At 45.0% G+C, this 16,820-nt stretch overlaps 1 protein-coding gene across 1 annotated transcript; it reads left to right on the top strand.

Moving 5' to 3' along the window:
• The first annotated feature begins 1,563 nt into the window (after positions 1 to 1,563).
• Positions 1,564 to 3,114, top strand: LOC144115233 (uncharacterized). Its single transcript, XM_077649516.1, has 4 exons — positions 1,564 to 1,904; positions 2,076 to 2,326; positions 2,521 to 2,647; positions 2,844 to 3,114. Exons 1-4 carry the CDS (start codon positions 1,810 to 1,812, stop codon positions 3,064 to 3,066), a joined length of 696 nt encoding a protein of 231 aa, XP_077505642.1. The 5' UTR covers positions 1,564 to 1,809; the 3' UTR covers positions 3,067 to 3,114.
• The last annotated feature ends 13,706 nt before the right edge of the window (positions 3,115 to 16,820 follow it).

The following is a 16,820-nucleotide window of genomic DNA, read 5'->3' as shown; positions in this document are numbered from 1 at the left end:
GACCGAACCGGAGCGAGGCCACAATCTGGTGAGGTGCCGTCGGTGTTTTGCTGGCTCACATTAGCGCGTCCAAAATGTATATGGTACTGCTTTCTCGACGGAGCGTATCAAGTACTGTTTCGTGGTGTGGCAAATTATGCCTGAATGGGCTGTTATCCGTGATTGCTTGGTGCAGTTGACTTCTAACAGCGCTTGTCACATGAGCTGCAGCATTCGTCTTGTCAGTCGTTTCTCTCGTGCTGTGTAGGTGAAACGTGGCTGTGCTATTGAGTTAGATTAAAAGCACGTCTGGAAGGTAAATTACACACTGAAGCGATAAACATCACCTGCCGTCGATGAGAAGAGACATCGTCCGCCACCAACCCGAAACTGAAACAGCGGCAGTTCGAGTTTCAGGGTTTCCGCGCCATTGCCTTTTCTTTTCAACACGAAAATTTGTTTTTAAGATGACCTAAACTCATTGTCACTCCACTACTTCCCCTAATTACGCTCGTAAGACAAGAACCAGGTCAGAAAATAGTGTTTAATGCACGTACCCCTTTGCCGCGCCATGGTGAGACCTGCATGCGTTTACTTCGGTTTCTCTGAAATTACAGGGTTCCCCAAACGATGCTCACATTTCTCGCGTTTAGGTTGCTTGTTCCCTTCATATAACAGCAGACATTACACGAAAACAACGCAAATAACTGAGAACGAAGGCGCGAAAGACGCGACTTTTTGCATTGAGACCCCGCACTTCCGGGACATGCCGCCCGACTTCCGGTGGCTTCACTTGCGCCCACTTCAGAAAGCGGGAATGCGGCATCCAGCCACCTAGTGGAGATCAGTGGTCGGCGCATACAATTGTGACCTTATCTGGTCGCCTGGGCTCGCTCGCGCTGACTGGAGTTTCACCTCCTAGATAGTCTTGCTCCGTGGGCTGGGACGAGCACGACACGAGCTGAGTACGAGTGCGCGCCACCGTGGAGACCGACGGTGGAGCGCGCGCTAGCAGACGACGCTGTTGGCGCAGACAATTTCACTACACAGTGGCCGACAGGAAGCATCGAAGACGAGGAAAAAAACAGAAGCTTCACAAGTGGGCATATTTTAAAGAAATGTTGAATATTGTAACAGCTGCAATGCATTTATTCGCGCTGCAATCACGCAGCCACCGGCCGGCGAGCTCTGTGCCTTCACCGTATGCAAAAAATTAAAGGTTTTCCAATATTTTTATTGCGGTGAACGGCAAATGCGGTTCAACTGGCATGCCTGCACTTTATGATATCGTACTTTTTGTCAACGTAAGCATAGGGTAAAAGATATATCAATACAGTGGCAATGCGGGGAGCTGAGATTGGAATTAATTGAGAATCGTCGGCAAATATTGTCAGAAGTTACTCGAGCTGCTCTAAAGCGAATGCATGGAAACAGGCAAGCATAACGCATTGCCCACCGTCGCTATGAACGCAGGTCCTGCGCGCTGTTATTGAAGAGGTTGTTGCTAACTGTACAAAATTGCTGACTGCAGTCGTTGGCGTCGTCAGCTCGTAAGAATGGCCTCTGAGATAGCCAAGGGTCTCGAAGGCCACGGTGAACAGAGGGCAGAAAGAGCAACGTCACTCGGCGAATGTTTCGCACGTTCGGCTGAGGTGCAAGTGGACGCCACTCGTGTAGTATTTGATGTCACTTCTTAAGCACCAGCACGGAGGCAGTGCGGCTCAGCCGAAGACACCATAACCAAACGAAGCTGTCTCAACGCGGTGGTACATACAAACGTGTCCAAGCGAAGCCATAGCCGGAAGGTCTTGTCTCGTTGAGTGTTGCATCATGTCTGCACTTCATTGCTGGGCTGTCAACTGCAAGAATTCACTGGACAAAAATCCTAGCTTGCGGTTCTTCAGCTTTCCTAGGGATCGAACCCTGTAAGCGTCCAGGAGAACAAAAATTTAGAAATCAGTCTAATGGACTAACTGCATACTCTAAACCAGTGTTTCTTGTTAGAGTTTTGTTCAGTTGTCACGAAATTACTTATACTGACATTTTCGCTGATTTATAGAAATCATCTGAACATTGCTTGATTGCTTATGTTGCAGCTCAAAGCAATGGTGCATAAACAGCGGCCGCGGCCCTTTGTCCAGCTACGACCGGCGGTCATTGCACCGGCGTGGAGCTGTCCTGTGTGAAAAGCACTTCAAGCCGTCACAATTTATGACACCTAAAAATGGAAGCGATGACAGTGCTCCAAAGCAGCTTCTTTGGAACGCCATTCCCACAGTATTCCCGCTGCCGCTAAAGACACCCGAGGGAAACGAGCCAAAGGCTGTCACGCTGTCTTCCGTGAGCCGTAAGTAGTAGATCCACACTAGAACGACCATTTTTAGGTACAAGATAGCAGCGAGTCTTTAGCTACCATTGCGCGAATGAAAAATGCTGCTGCAGCTAACACTGAGAGGGGGTCTCGTTTGAGATTCCTGCTGTGCTTTGTAATCGCTGTCTGCGCGATCTTTTTGCTGGTCACGGTATTTTTTATCTTCGCAGGCAAGCGGTCCAGACCATCATTTGAGGAAGCTGAAAGCAGTGGTGAAGAAAGTATAACAGATGTTAACCCCGCAGAGAAAATAAATGTGGAAAACTATGAAATGGCTGCATTGCCCACATTTGGGAGGTGAGCAGTTGCATTACATCGCTGAGGGAGAAAGTTTCGTCCATCAGCGAGTAACCTGTTTTTAGTGTTGAGTTTTAATGATTGTTTAAGCTTTTTGCTGGTGACCTGTCAAAAGTTACGCCTGCCAAGTACTACCTACTGCAAAACTGCCTGTACATATAGTCTGAAAATTTTGAATTATTTCACTTTGTTGCAGAGAAAGATTACTGGGCATTGCCAAGAAGCAGTGGCATGAAATTAAGCGGTTACGGGCGAACGTGCGTAATTTGGAACGAGCACTAGCTTCAAGCCAAGCACTGGATGAAACCTACCTGCTGAACGTGCTTGAGCGTAATCTTGATGGCCCACTCCTTGATCGGGTGGCTGACATCATTGTCGAAGATTTTGAAAATGATTCCTCTGCAGCTGAAGACATTTGACGTGTTTGGTTGTTGTTTCTTCAAATAAACGTCGCTAGTAAACCGTGACATCACATCGCATAGTATTATGGTCAGTTTGAAGATGCACGCTCCTTGCAGACTGATGTACAGTCTTTGTCACCCTTGTGTAGAGCGCTCAAGCAGGGGACTTCTTTGCAAAAAAAAGCGACACCTTGTCACATCTTCTAGGTTGTAGACACAACTATTGGATTGAAGTTGAGCCATATAGACCTGCAAGCGCCGTGGGCACGAGAACTTTGCTCGCGGACGATGGGCTACTGTATAATTTTTTTTTTTTTGTCTGATGGGCAGTGCTCGAGTGCTTTACACAAGGGTGACGCAGACTGTACATCAGGAGTAAAAAAGTAAAATAAACAAAGCTTTATGATCCAAGTTCACTGATGTGAGCTGTATGGTGGAACAATGGAGGCTTAGAATAAGGGTGCTCTACCATGGTGCTGAAATCCACAAACACGAGCACAGCATGCTCGCTAAACTTTATAATGCTGCTTGGCTGGAGCTTTGACATCAGAACTGTAGCTTAGTAAATAAAGCATGTTGTAGGGCTAGTTGGCTTAGCATCTTGAAACTTGGAAAAATACCTTGTCACCTGTCCGTCGTCTCCTCATCTCTTTTGCGGATGTGTTTTTTTTTTTTTTTGCACCAAAGTATTTTTCCAAGTATCAGAACTGTATTCTGTTTACTTCTGACACCACTTGTACAGTGTCCATATAGAATTGTGTCACTTGATGCAACATTCAATAATTACCACTCACGTAAGATAATGGAAGATGGCATCTCTGTTCAGATTCAACCATATAAGTTAGCCTCACTCATCTGTGGATGCTGCAGACTATGGGAACAGTGCATCACTTCACTTTCTCTCAGGAGGAAACCTTCTGTAGGAGCTGGACTACCAGCATCTAACTGCAGTTCACCCAACCACAGACAAATGTTTTGTGAAAGGAAATGGCTTTACGCATTCACGTGCTGTGCCTTTGATACAAGCCTTGCTTCAGGCCTCTTTCTTGGTCTAATACTCTAAGTTCATGCAGCACCTTATTTGGTGTCTTCTGCTTGATAATTTTTTGTGTACAAAACGTTTAAAGGAGTGTAGACACTTAATTTTTGGGAGCGCGTTTTCTTTGTAGTGATGCGTAAAACATTAGTATACATGGATTACCTTGTGGTATTCACCTATGACCACTGAATAATTTATAATCTAAATTTTCTCATGCTGTTCGGTTTCAGTTTCAACAGTGGAACGCTTGCTGTGACGTCCAAGTTGTGTATAGGTCACATGAGGCATGATGATAACTGCGATATAATTTCTGCTTCGTCGCTTTAATTCACTACAATGGTAAAGCCAGCCTGCCTCCAGAGTCTGAATCACAACGAATGAAGAAGCAGCGATTATGGTGCAGTTTTTTCATGCCTCACGTGACCTATACGAAACTTTGCGTCACAGAGCTGTTCAAACCGAAACTGAAAAAGCATGAGAGAAAAATTCAGTTATTTAGCGGCCATAGGTGAATACCATGTAGTGATCCATGTATAGTAATGTCACACATCACTGCAAAGAAGAAAACCTGCCACCAGAATTAGGTGTCTATACTCCTTTAACGTAACAGGTTTAATCATTGTCATGGAGCAGTGATGAGAGAGAAGCTCCTGGTGAAGAGACTTTGAAAGGAATCTTATTGTGAGGTGGACTTGTCCCCCAAAAGAAACTCGGTGGTGGTGATAGCGATATACCAGGTGTTGAACCTAAGGTGTTCTGCAATTTTTAAAAATAGACTTTTTGAGTTAGAAGTGTGCTTTTTTTGGGATAGCATTGTCAGCAATGTAGTGCATCAGAATACACCTAAGATCCGCTAACTAGCAGGCTGGTTAACTAATATTGAATAATTCACTTTCTGTTAGTCTCCTTATTTATTGAGGGGCGTGTAGCTCACCATGCATGATACCATACCAGTTTTCGTAATTTCAAAAGTGCAGTTACCCTTGGCGTTTGGGAACAAATTTTGCCTGCATTGTGTCAGATTGCATGCGCTTTCAAAAAGCTTGCAGGCAAAGCAACCCCTCCAGTGCAGGTAACTCATCGAAATGTAGCCCAATAGTTAATATATAATTTTGAACTATTAATAGTAATAGTTAAAATAGTAATAGTTAATAGCTAACAGTAATAGTTAATAGTTAACAATTTAGTATTAGTAAATCAGCCTACTATTTAACACAGCTGTATTCTGATGCGCTACAATGCTGACAACGCTGTGCTAAAAAAAAGTGCTCTTCTAACTCATAACGTATATATTTTTAAATATGCATGTGAACCAGGTGAAACACCTGATATATGGGCTTAGGTCAGTCAAAAAATTACCATAGCTCTAACACAGAACATTCCAGGTAAATGGTATGCATCACCAGGATATCTTTTTTGTACAAACTAGTTCCATACTTTGGCTTGTACCTCTTCACTTGTACTGTGGAACAAAGCTGAAAATGATAGATTGTGCACTGGTAGCAATGAATGAACAGCAGCTGACACTTTGGAAACCTGGTAATTACAGTACATTAGACAGGATAGCAATTTGTTTGCTTTGCTTTTCTTCAGACACCTAGTGTGCTAGGGCCAAATTACGGAACGACCGCAATCTGAAAACAGTTGCAAAATGATCACAAAGTCCCGCTCCTATTGATTGGCACTGACTGGTGTGCATATTGACCAATAGGTGTGGAGCTAATGGATCCATTTGTGACAGGTTTGCTATTTGATCGTTCTGTAACTCAGCCCCTAAAGTGTTTAAAAGTGTCATTCAGCACAACATGGTCTTCATCAAATCATTTTTCATCAGCAGTGTGTGCTCCAGAAGATATATTCAGCAAGTACCATCACAGTATGTAGCATCTTTTTTCACTTGGCTGCCCAGTAAACAGTGACAGGTGACCTTATATTAATCATATGGGAGACAACTGCTTATGTGGCGTCAATACCAACTAGTGCCATTAAGCATTACTCTTTGCTCAACATAATTTGTTGAAAATTTTTGTGATTTTTTGCGATGAAATTACCTGGAAATACCGGATTACCCTGTGTGGAAATATATAGTCCTGTGCTCTTTGAAAATTTTTGAACACATGTATTGATGGTTTCACATTTTTTTTTGTTCCTCGTGTGTACAGTTGTCTGTGTCGCGACGTGAGATGCAAATACTGTCAGTGTCGAGTTCTGTTTTCTGTTTTTGTTTGCTGCTTTGTGTGTATCCTTTGTTTTGTCTTTTTTTTGTCCTCTCTGTGAGAGTAGTAATTGTATCATGCATCTGATATTGTATAATGCTGTTTCCTTCACATACAATTTTTATGGTGTCCCAGACCCAGTCAGGTGCAAGGAAGCACCTTCTGTCTGGAACCCTTTAATTTCTTGTGCACGAAAACTAAGAACAAACAAAGAAATGTACCAAAGAAAATTCCAAAAAATAGTGAAAGAATAAAGCTGTTGTGAAACAACAGCTTTATGGCAGCTTTACACAACAGCAACATATGGCAAAAAAAAAAAACCCACCCAATGAGTGCACTCAAGCTTTATATTGAAGCCTCCTATGAAACCTCTCAATGCACCAATACTGATTTAAGCCAGAGGCAGTGCTAACACTTTATGAACCCTTTTAAGCATTACCAGTTTAAACCAATAGCTTCGTGGAACTGACTGAAGTTGGTGTGCCAGTTTCTCCAAAATTTGTATAATACTTAGCGTAATGTAACAAATGAGCTAACACCCATCTTTCATTAAAAACCGCAAGGGGTTAAAGGGACACTGAGGAGAACTCTATCAATTTTTTTTTTTTTGTTAGCAAAATCTGATAGTTCAGCATTTCATGGCTTTGTTGCCGCTTGTCCAGGCGCGAAAGATACATTTATTTCAAAGAAATTTGGATTCGAAGTTGAAAAAGTTTTTCCCGCCCCTCTGATTCAAACTCGGAAAACTTTTATGACGCCACGGCAACTCTTATGACGTCACAGAACGGCGTGACGTAAATGCAGACTCCGTGATTTCTGACGGCTAGCGGTGCTGTGTGCAACCTTCCTTTGCAAGCCTCAGAGATTCGTGACTTCCATGAAGTAAGGAAAATTCCTCCAAGGTGGTGCCTCTTGTCCAAGGAAGTCATCACGCTTGTACTTGTGAGATTGGCCTGTGGCGGCGATACCTGTATTTTGGTTCTTGCTATTTTCTACCTTACAAGAGGTTTGTTTTCAGTAAGTGTGGCATTTTTGTGATCAGGAGCTGCTATTCTATGGATACAAGCCAACTTCAATTTCTCCTCAGTGTCCCTTTAAAATGTTACATTGGCAGGAAATTAGCCCATTTATTTCGGCACCCGGATTACTGTGCCGTCTGCAGAAACCACGCATTTAAGCAGTGCATCACAGCAGATGGCACTGGCACAGTGGTGCAGCACGCTTGATTGTCATTATCACTCTACAAAAAGCAACTTGCATTTACTACTGCTACCATCAGTCAGCACCAACTCTGTACACATAATTGTAAATAGAAGGTAGGTTGTCATGGTGGGAACCTCAACTGCATTGGCTGCAATAATATACTTTTCTGCTATATTGCCCTGGTAGGACGGACATCCATTAACAGGCCACCGCGGTGGCTCGGTAGTTAAAGTGCTCGGTTGCTGACCCGAAAGACATAGGTTTGATCCCAGCCGCGGTGGTCGCATTTTGGTGGAGGTGGAATGCTGGAGGCCTGTGTACTGTGCGATGCCAGTGCACGTTAAAGAACCCCGGATGGTCGAAATTATCTGGAGCCCTCTACTACGGCACCCCTCATAGCCTAAGTCGCTTTGGGACATTAAACCCTATTCATCCAGATATCCAAAAACAAAAAAACTACCTAGGATTCCACTAAATGCTTTTATATTTCTTTTATGAATCTGAAGGCAGACAGCCCTGCTGGAATCAGTGCCTATGTGGCAAAAAATTCCAGGCTGTGCACTTCACTTCAGGAATTTGTAACAAGGCTGTCGTGATGACACAGTGGCTAGCAGGCTGCGTGTGATCCCTTCTTGAGAACCTTCAAGTATTTTGGTGCAAAGCATATCTACAGAGTGCCATGTGCTCAAGCCAGCAGACATCAGTTTTACAAACCAAAAAATTTTTTTGTACATTTATTACCATCTTTGTTTGGAAGGATTAATTAGTGGACACCTGACACGATGGCTTGAATGGCTTGAGGTTTTCTGGTGCTGAGCCCAAGGTTGCGGGTTCTGTCCCGGTTGGAGGAGAAATACAAAAATGCCTGTGTGTTGTGCGATGTCAGTGCACATTAAAGAAACCCAGGCGGTTCAAATTAATCGAAGCCCTCCAAATCGCGTTCCTTATACCCCATGTGTCACTGTTGGACATTAAGCTCCGCATACCATACCATTATTTGATGAACATGTAGCAGCAAGTTAAAACATGTGGGAACATGTTAACAAACTAAACTAAAGCACACACCTGCAAATTTTCAGGAAGATGCACATAGCACAGGCATTGAATCTTCATTCCCATGATGCTACAATCAAATTTTAAAACCAAATTTGCTGTTGTAGATGTTGAACAATATGTAGGCAATTATATGAAAGCCATGCATCTTTCACGTACACACACTTCTAGTCAGTCTTGCAATTGTGTGCATCCTTGGTGGCTAATGGCACACGTAACATGTATTGTGCAGCCCTGGCCACTGGAGGCATCAACGAGATAAGACATTCAAACTTATATGACTGAACTATCCACAACATAGTGCTGAGAATGTGAAAGTGTTTCTGAATTGTCAGGTTTAGCATCCCACATGCCGCAGTAGGGGGTTTTGGATTTTTTTTAGACTTCCTGGGGTTCATTAAGTGCACTGACATATCACAGCGCACGGGTGTTTTTCTATTTCTCCTCCACTCAAATATGGCTGCCACGGCCAGGATCGAACCCGCGACCTTGGGATAAGCAGCTGAACGCCAAAGCTAGTACAGAGCCAACACGATGGGTCGAGAAAGCTTTTCTGTCTTGGTAAGATTTGAATCTATATGGAGTGTTTTGCCTAAGACAGCAATTTTTAAAAATAGGCTTTTTGAGTTTGAAGAGTTGCTTTTTGGCTGGGCATTGTAGTGCATCAGAATAGTGCTAAAACGTTCGAACTACCAGGCTGGTTAACTAATATTGAATAGTTAACTTTTAACTATTACTGTTAGGCTTATTTATTGAGAGGCTTGTAGCTCACTGTGAGTAATATCAATATCAATTTTTAGATGTTCGAGAATTCCATCCTCGTCGCCGCTACACGCAAACCATTCGCGACCGGAAAGAACGCTAGCCAAGCCTACGAGCGTGCGTTGCAGATCAGAGCGCCTGTCACGTGCTCTGTGCCCGCTCGCTGCTCTCAGTCGAACGCCGCAAAAGGAGCACGTGACAGTCGCAGCACTATGTGACGCGAGCGCGTAGGCGTGCCTAGCTTCTGAGTGCTGCATGCCGCGGTTTCGCTTCCTCCCGTGTGCGGCCCCAAAAAATTCCTTGCACTGCAGCGGCGACGAGAATGGTATTCTCAGAATTCTAAAAACTGACATGGATAGTACTTAACGCTGGGCTACAAGCCTCTCAATAAATGAGGAGCCTAGCAATAAATAAAAAGTTAACTATTCAGTATTAGCTATAGTTAACCAGCCTGCTTGCTAGCACGTCTTAGCTTCATTCAGATGCACTGCACGGCAGATGCGCTCTGCTAACTCAAATTGCGTATTTTTTAAAATTGCTGACAGTTGCACGTCTTAACTGTCTGATAAACTTAGCTTACCTTTATGCGCATTAGAAATTTCTCTCAAAGTTTGAAAGACACGAGGAATCGCCAGACGAACTAATTATGTCATTATAGAATAAAGGTGTTGTAGCTAGCTTGCACACGCCATTAAATTTAAACTGGATAACGCTTTGGTAGAAGTTCTGCTGTAAATACGCTGTTATAAGCAACGTTTTTAGATTATTTAAAAGTATAGGAACACGAAAGCACGTGCCCCGAGTTCAGAAAATGAACGGTCATATATCATGAACCGTCTAACCATAGCGCCATGCAGACAATGAGGGGAAAATGTATGTTGCGCGAAGCATAGGTGAAGGAGTACAACCTCCTTTCTAGTACAACTAATTTTCTGGTGGCGCCAACTGCTAAAGCACGGCTAAAGCGAACGCGCCAACAGTTCAATCGCCTCGACATTGCGCAGACTGGCCGCTAGGCGACGCTAAAAGATGACCCTCAAAGATGACCCGTCAAGTGCGGACCTGAATGTAGAACGAGAGGCACGGATTAAGCTGGAAGCTCAGGTCGCCGATTTGATTAAAAAGGAGGAGGATAATGCCACCCTGTTGAAGCGAATTGTGGGTGAGATGAAAGAGCGGGAAAAGCGGACCCAGCTAGAAAAACAGGTTGAAGCGCTCAGGTCGCGGCCGGCTGGGCACCCCAGTTCGGAGAAGTGTCAGGTGGGGGACGAGGCTCCTACAGTGCTGTAGCGCAGCGAGCTTTGAGTGAGAAAAATGAGAAAGAGATGAAAGAGGTTAAAGCGGGAATGGAGACTCGCGACAATAGCGTACAGCGGCAGGAGAGTCAGCTAGAGCGATCCGGAGGCCAACAGATGGAGTTAGGAAGCGAACGGTTAGGGCGCAGGAGGGTTCTGGTGGTCGGGGACTCGAACGTAGCGAGGGTTGAGGGAGGCGTTCTGATGGCAGTGAAGGCAGACAGGCGGGTGCAGGTAAAGGCTCAGTCGGGGAAGTGCATGGTGGATGCAATGGCCAAAGCCCGGGAGGTGGTGGTGGGCAGCATGGATGGCGAACACCTTGTCGTTATCCATGCTGGTCTCAATGATGTGCTGCAGGGGAGGAGCCAGAATCTTGAGACGCAGTTGGAGGTGGGGATGCGTAGGCTTAGAGAGGCCTCTGAGAGTGTGCATGTGACCATATGCACAATCCCAGAGGTCCAGAGGCAGGCTCGCAAAACGGAAAGGAGGGTCGTTGAGGCTAACCGTGTAATTAGGCTATTGAGTCGACGACTAAGATACGGGGTGATGGAAGTCAACAGGGAAGTGTACGAGGTTAGGCCCCACCCTTTAGCACAGGATGGCATCCACTACGGTGGTGCCACTGGCAAGAAGGTGGGTAGTGGGATAGGTCGCCAGGCAACAGCTTTTTTGGGGGGACCCAGAGCTCTGAAGGAACCAGTGTAGAGAAGGAAGAATTAAGATCAAAGGGACAATGGAACCATTGGGGAAGAAAGAGACGCAAGCGCCAGGGCCAAGTTAATTCAGATATAGGTTTCATTAACATGCAAGGTGGCAGGAATAGACTGAAATGGGAGGAAGTAGAAGAACAGTTAAGGCAGGAGGAATTAATGGTATATGGTTTAGTGGAAACACATCTTAGAGACATGGAGCGACCACCCTGTAACCCAGGCTACGAATGGGAATATTGCAATAGAACAGAGGGCAGCAGAAAGGGAGGTGGAATTGGGGCATTCATTCATAAAAGTATGAATTTTCAAAGGGTTAGACTGGGATGCAAGGAACATTTATGGCTAAAAGGAACAGTGGCAGGCAAGCAAACACTCCTTGGCTTTGTATACCTGTGGACAGGGGCTAATGCCAAAGAGGAAAACAGGAAAATGTTAGAATGTATTGCAAGCGACATTGATCAGCTAGGAAGACAGGGCGAGATAATTATATTAGGCGACATGAATGCACACATAGAAGTCCTGGATGGGTACACGGATTCGACAGGAAGCATGCTGCAGGACATGTGTGACAGGCATGATTTAGTTGTATGCAACAGCACCGAGAAGTGTGAAGGGCTCATAATATGGGAGGCAGGGAGTCTGCACTCGATGATAGATTATGCACTAATGTCACAGAGGATGTATAATAGATTAGGGGTAATGAACATAGATGAAGATGGTTCCAGAAGTCTAGGTAGTGACCACAAGCGTATCAAGTTGAGCTTCAGAAGAAAAAACAATGTAGGACTGAAGCGAGATGAACAATCAGGGGGGGAATTTTTACTCAGAAAAGCAATTGGAAGCAGCAGCCAAACAAATCGAGAAAGTAATTTTTGAGGATAGTGAAACAGAATGGACTTATACCAAATTAACTCAATTACTGGAGCTAGAGCTAGCTAAGGTGCGAGTAAAGCTAAAAGGGAAAAGATGCAAACCCAAGAGTTGGTGGGATGAGGAGGTCAAGAGGGCAATAGAGAAGCGCCAGGAAGCGTCCAGGGAACACAGATATTCCAAGAAGAGGGGGGAACCAAAACCCAAAGTAGACAGAAAATGGGATACCTTCATAAAGTGTAGAAGGGACGCATCCTATTTGATTAATGAGAAAATTAGAAGAAAGGGTGCCGAATGGATGTCAAAAGTAAATAAAAAGGATAGAAAAGCAGCCCAAAAATTCTGGAAACATCTAAATGCAATGAGTAATAAGACTAGGCTAGAACAAAGGTTTATTGTTACAGATGAGGGTATTCGACTAGAAGGGGATGAAGCATTAAAACACATAGGAGCAAGGATGACGGAAAAATTTACAGCAAAGCACATGGTGCATAATTTATCGGAGGATAGACCGATTACAGCAATAGCTTCACTTGAGCAAGGAGAGTGGGAAAGGGCAGAGAAGAAGGTTCCTAGTGGCACATCAGCAGGACCAGATGGTATCCCGATTATGTTGATAAAGAAGTTAGGACCAAAATCCGAGCAAACATTAATACAGGTAGTGAACAAAATGATAGTGGATGGGAAAGTCCCCGATGAATGGCGATTAAGTAGAATGAACATGATATATAAGGGAAAGGGGGACAAAGCAGACGTAAGTAACTATCGTCCCATAACAGTGACATCTATGGTGTACAGGGTGGTGATGCAGATTATAAAGGATAGACTGCAGGCTTGGGTGGAGAAAGAGGGGGTGTTAGGGGAACTACAGAATGGGTTCCGGAAACAAAGGAGGTTGTAGGACAATCTATTTTCATTGACACAGTGTATAGAAATTGCGGAAAAGGAACATAGGCCCTTATGGCTAGCATTTCTGGATATTAGGGGAGCCTATGACAAGGTTACTCAGGAGCATTTGTGGGACATACTGGGCACATTGGATGTGGAAAATGGAGTAATTAATCTTTTAAAAGTTATATATAGAGGTAACAGGGTAACGAGGAAAAAAATGTATCGGCCTGTAGAGATACAGCGGGGGCTTAGGCAAGGATGTCCTCTGTCCCCTTTGTTGTTCATGTTGTACCTGCAAGGGTTGGAGACCAAGCTAGAGGGGAGTGGACTATGCTTCAACCTACCTTTTGTCAAGGAAGGGGAATGTATTAAACAGACATTACCGGGACTAATATACGCGGACGATGTAGTGATAATGGCTGACAACAAGGAAGACCTGCAGAAGTTGTTAGACATATGCAGTACAGAGGGAGATAGATTAGGCTTCAAGTATAGTAAGGAAAAATCTGCAGTCATGATATTTAATGAAGAGGGCGGCGAGCATAGAATACAGGAGTTCGTGCTAAAAGTAGTGAATGAGTACAAGTATCTTGGGGTGTGGATAAATAACAGTGCTGAGTATCTGACAGAGCATGAAAAATATGTAATGAATAAAGCTAGTAGGAATGCAGCTGTCATGAAAAATAGGGCACTGTGGAATTACAATAGGTATGAGGTGGTAAGAGGGATCTGGAAAGGGGTGATGGTCCCTAGCCTGACCTTCGGGAATGCGGTCCTGTGTATGAGGCCAGTTGTTCAAGCAAGGCTAGAAATTAAACAACGGGGAGTAGGGAGGTTAGCTTTGGGAGCACATGGCAATACACCAAATCGGGGGGTACAGGGTGATATGGGGTGGGCATCCTTCGAGAGCAGAGAAGCTAGCAGTAAGATAGCATTTGAGGAGCGATTGAGAAAAATTGGGGAAAAGCAGTGGGCTAGGAAAGTTTTCAGATACCTGTATATAAGGAATGTTGACACGAAATGGAGAAAGCAAACTAGAAAATTGACAAGCAAGTATCTGGACAGCAGTAGGGGGCAAATCAGCAATTATCGGTTAAGAGAAAGGTTAAAGAAACAGAGAGAGCTCTGTGGAAAACAGGGATGCTGACGAAATCGGCACTTGGAACATACAGGATATTTAAGAAGGTAATTGCCAAAGAAAATATCTATGATAATTAATTGTAGGGGAAGCTCTTTGTTGTTTGAGGCCAGGACGGGAGTTTTGCGGACATAGAGTCGGGTACCACGAGATAGACACGTTGTGCGTTGCGTGCGGAGAGGAGGAGGAAACAGCTGAACACTTGATACTTTTCTGTAAAGAGCTTCACTCTACAGTGGAAAGCAGCGGGGCTGATTTATCCAAGACATTGGGGTTTAAGGACAGCCAAGGGAAAGTAGATTTTAAGCGGGTAGAAGTAACCAAGTGAAGGTTATCTGATTGGTACCTGGCTAAAATCAAGACAAGAGTAAAATTTCTTAAGTCATGGCTAGATGGCTTGAGCCACCGCCCGATTTAAAGGGTTCAGCTGTATCCATCCGTCCGTTCTCTTGTATTCTGTGCTCGCCGACTTCATCATTAAATATCATGACTGCAGAGTTTTCCTTACTAAACTTGAAACCCATTTTTCTGCTGTCATCTGACAGCGCCGCCATACGGCGGACGCGCTCTCTTCGGCGGGCAGAAAAAATTAATGTAGATTAGCTCAGCTAATCCAGGATATACAAAGCGAAAGATCTCGGCGTTCACTGTGTTCATTGGCGTTGGCGTTGACAATGTTCTAGACGGCGATGGCTTTGGGGAAAGGAAAGGCGCATAACTGGCTCCCTGGACATGTGGACGCCTCATTCGTGTTTTGGTACATGTGGCGGTGGTGAGAGAGCGAGATGTGGCCAGAATGCATTAGCGCTGCATGCCACCTCCCAGGGTGGTAGGGAGGGCGCGCTGCCTATCCAGTGTGCGGAACACAATCAAAGCAGGCTTTTACAGTTGAACACCAAGCCACATATATGGAAACGAGATTGAGGTCTCCACTGAGCCACGGAGCTGGTTTGCGCCTTTCCTTCAGTGAAAATGAACGTCCCTTGCAAAGTTGTCAACGCCAAAGAACTCTATGAACGCCGTCGGCTCACTTGTTTTGTTTGGTTTTTGAGGAAAGGAAATGGAACAGTAACCCTCACATATCTCGATGGACACCCAAACCGCGCCGTAAAGGAAGGGATAAAGGAGGGAGGGAAAGAAGAGAGCGGGGGAGCACCTGCGGCTCATTGCTACTAGTGGTGCATGCGTAGTAGTCACTAGGGAGCGAGAGAGAGAGAGTCGGCGGCGGCCACCTGCGCCGTGCGTGACGTCACTCGTGCTCCGACATACACATACGCCGGCTCGCGCGAAGCGCGGTGTTGACTAGCGCAGTGAAGCTTTTCGCTTCAAGACCCCTGACGCTTCAGGCATGTTCTTCAGGAGGCATTGCATAGATCAATGCCTCCTGAAGAACATGCCTGAAGCTTCAGGGGTTTTTCTGCCCGCCGTAGAGCGCGCGTCCGCCGTATGGCGACGCTGTCAGATGACCCTCTAGCAGACGACACGCAGGCAGCGCACTATTTTCTCATGACTGCCGCTGCAACTAAAAGTATGCCTTAATTCTAGTGTGCTGTTTCTTATATTATTAGTGTGATGTGTTTAGTGTCACCGTTTGACAAGTGACACGTCGATGACCGCAGCTGCTGCAGAGAGTAGCGAGCGAAAATGCGTTGCTGTTGCGTTCCGTTTTGCATGTCCAGTCAACGAAACAATTAAGAAGCCCTGCGTTTCGTTCCATGAAATTCCTGCCGACTTAGAACTCTGGGAAAGACGGCTCAAGGTAATTAGAGGAAAAAACTGGCAGCCAAGCACAGCATCAAATTATTTTGCAGTTTGTAGCTTGCATTTCCAGCCAAGGAAATGCTACTGTAGGCAGTTTGACTGCCCACCAAGGCAGGGGTGGACTCTTTTACCCGACGTCAGCGCTCCGAAGAGTGTTGTAGGGCCTCAAGAAGTTCGTCGATATCATGCTCAAAGACCGAACGAATCTTCAAAGGCCACAGGACACATGCTTGCTCTACAACTATAGTGTGAATAAAATCGCGGGTTTGCCTGTCCAGACTTTTGAGAACAAGGATAGCGGCCATGGGAAGCACTGCTGCATATTATATGCAAGAAGTTCATCATACCGTTGCTAACAAACCATGCACCTGACATAACAGACAAGAACGCATTTGCGAAGATGTTCAACTAGAAATGTCTTTCCAAAAATTCTTGAAACGGCAATAAGAAACGATTTCCGCCGCCTTCATCACACCTACGCATGCCATTTTTCCTTATAAGTGCGCACGTGTCTGTGCCTTCAAGCGCAGTTTTTTTTTTTAATATTCACAAGTCGCTCGCCATGTCTGATACTCCCATTGTACCACGCAGTTGTCATTTCACCAACGCACGTGCTTGTCATATGGAGAAATCCGGTCAGTCAGGCGTGCTGTTTTACTCCCAGTCACCGTGCGCGTGTGCATCACATAGGAACCTAGTGAGCTGTGTTTCTTGCGGAAAGAATAGAGACGAGGGGCATGAGTTTATTTGAAATTTCTTAACGTTATTCAAGGAGGTACCATTCGGCGAAAGCTCGTCGGAAAAAAATGACCAGAAACATCGCAGGCTGGGCCT

This window comes from Amblyomma americanum, chromosome 1 (genome assembly GCF_052857255.1).
Source record: "Amblyomma americanum isolate KBUSLIRL-KWMA chromosome 1, ASM5285725v1, whole genome shotgun sequence".
Lineage (NCBI taxonomy): Eukaryota > Metazoa > Arthropoda > Arachnida > Ixodida > Ixodidae > Amblyomma > Amblyomma americanum.
Note: the sequence above shows the minus strand (reverse complement) of the source record. Positions and strands in the feature narration are given on the sequence as shown.

What these genes read in the sequence shown, in the direction of transcription:
- LOC144115233 (XM_077649516.1), top strand. Translation starts at nt 1,810, where the DNA reads ATGTCTGCACTTCATTGCTGGGCTGTCAACTGCAAGAATTCACTGGAC. An exon ending in CACGCTGTCTTCCGTGAGCC is followed by an intron (nt 2,327 to 2,520) that starts GTAAGTAGTAGA and finishes TTATCTTCGCAG; the next exon opens with GCAAGCGGTCCAGACCATCA. An exon ending in GCATTGCCCACATTTGGGAG is followed by an intron (nt 2,648 to 2,843) that starts GTGAGCAGTTGC and finishes ACTTTGTTGCAG; the next exon opens with AGAAAGATTACTGGGCATTG.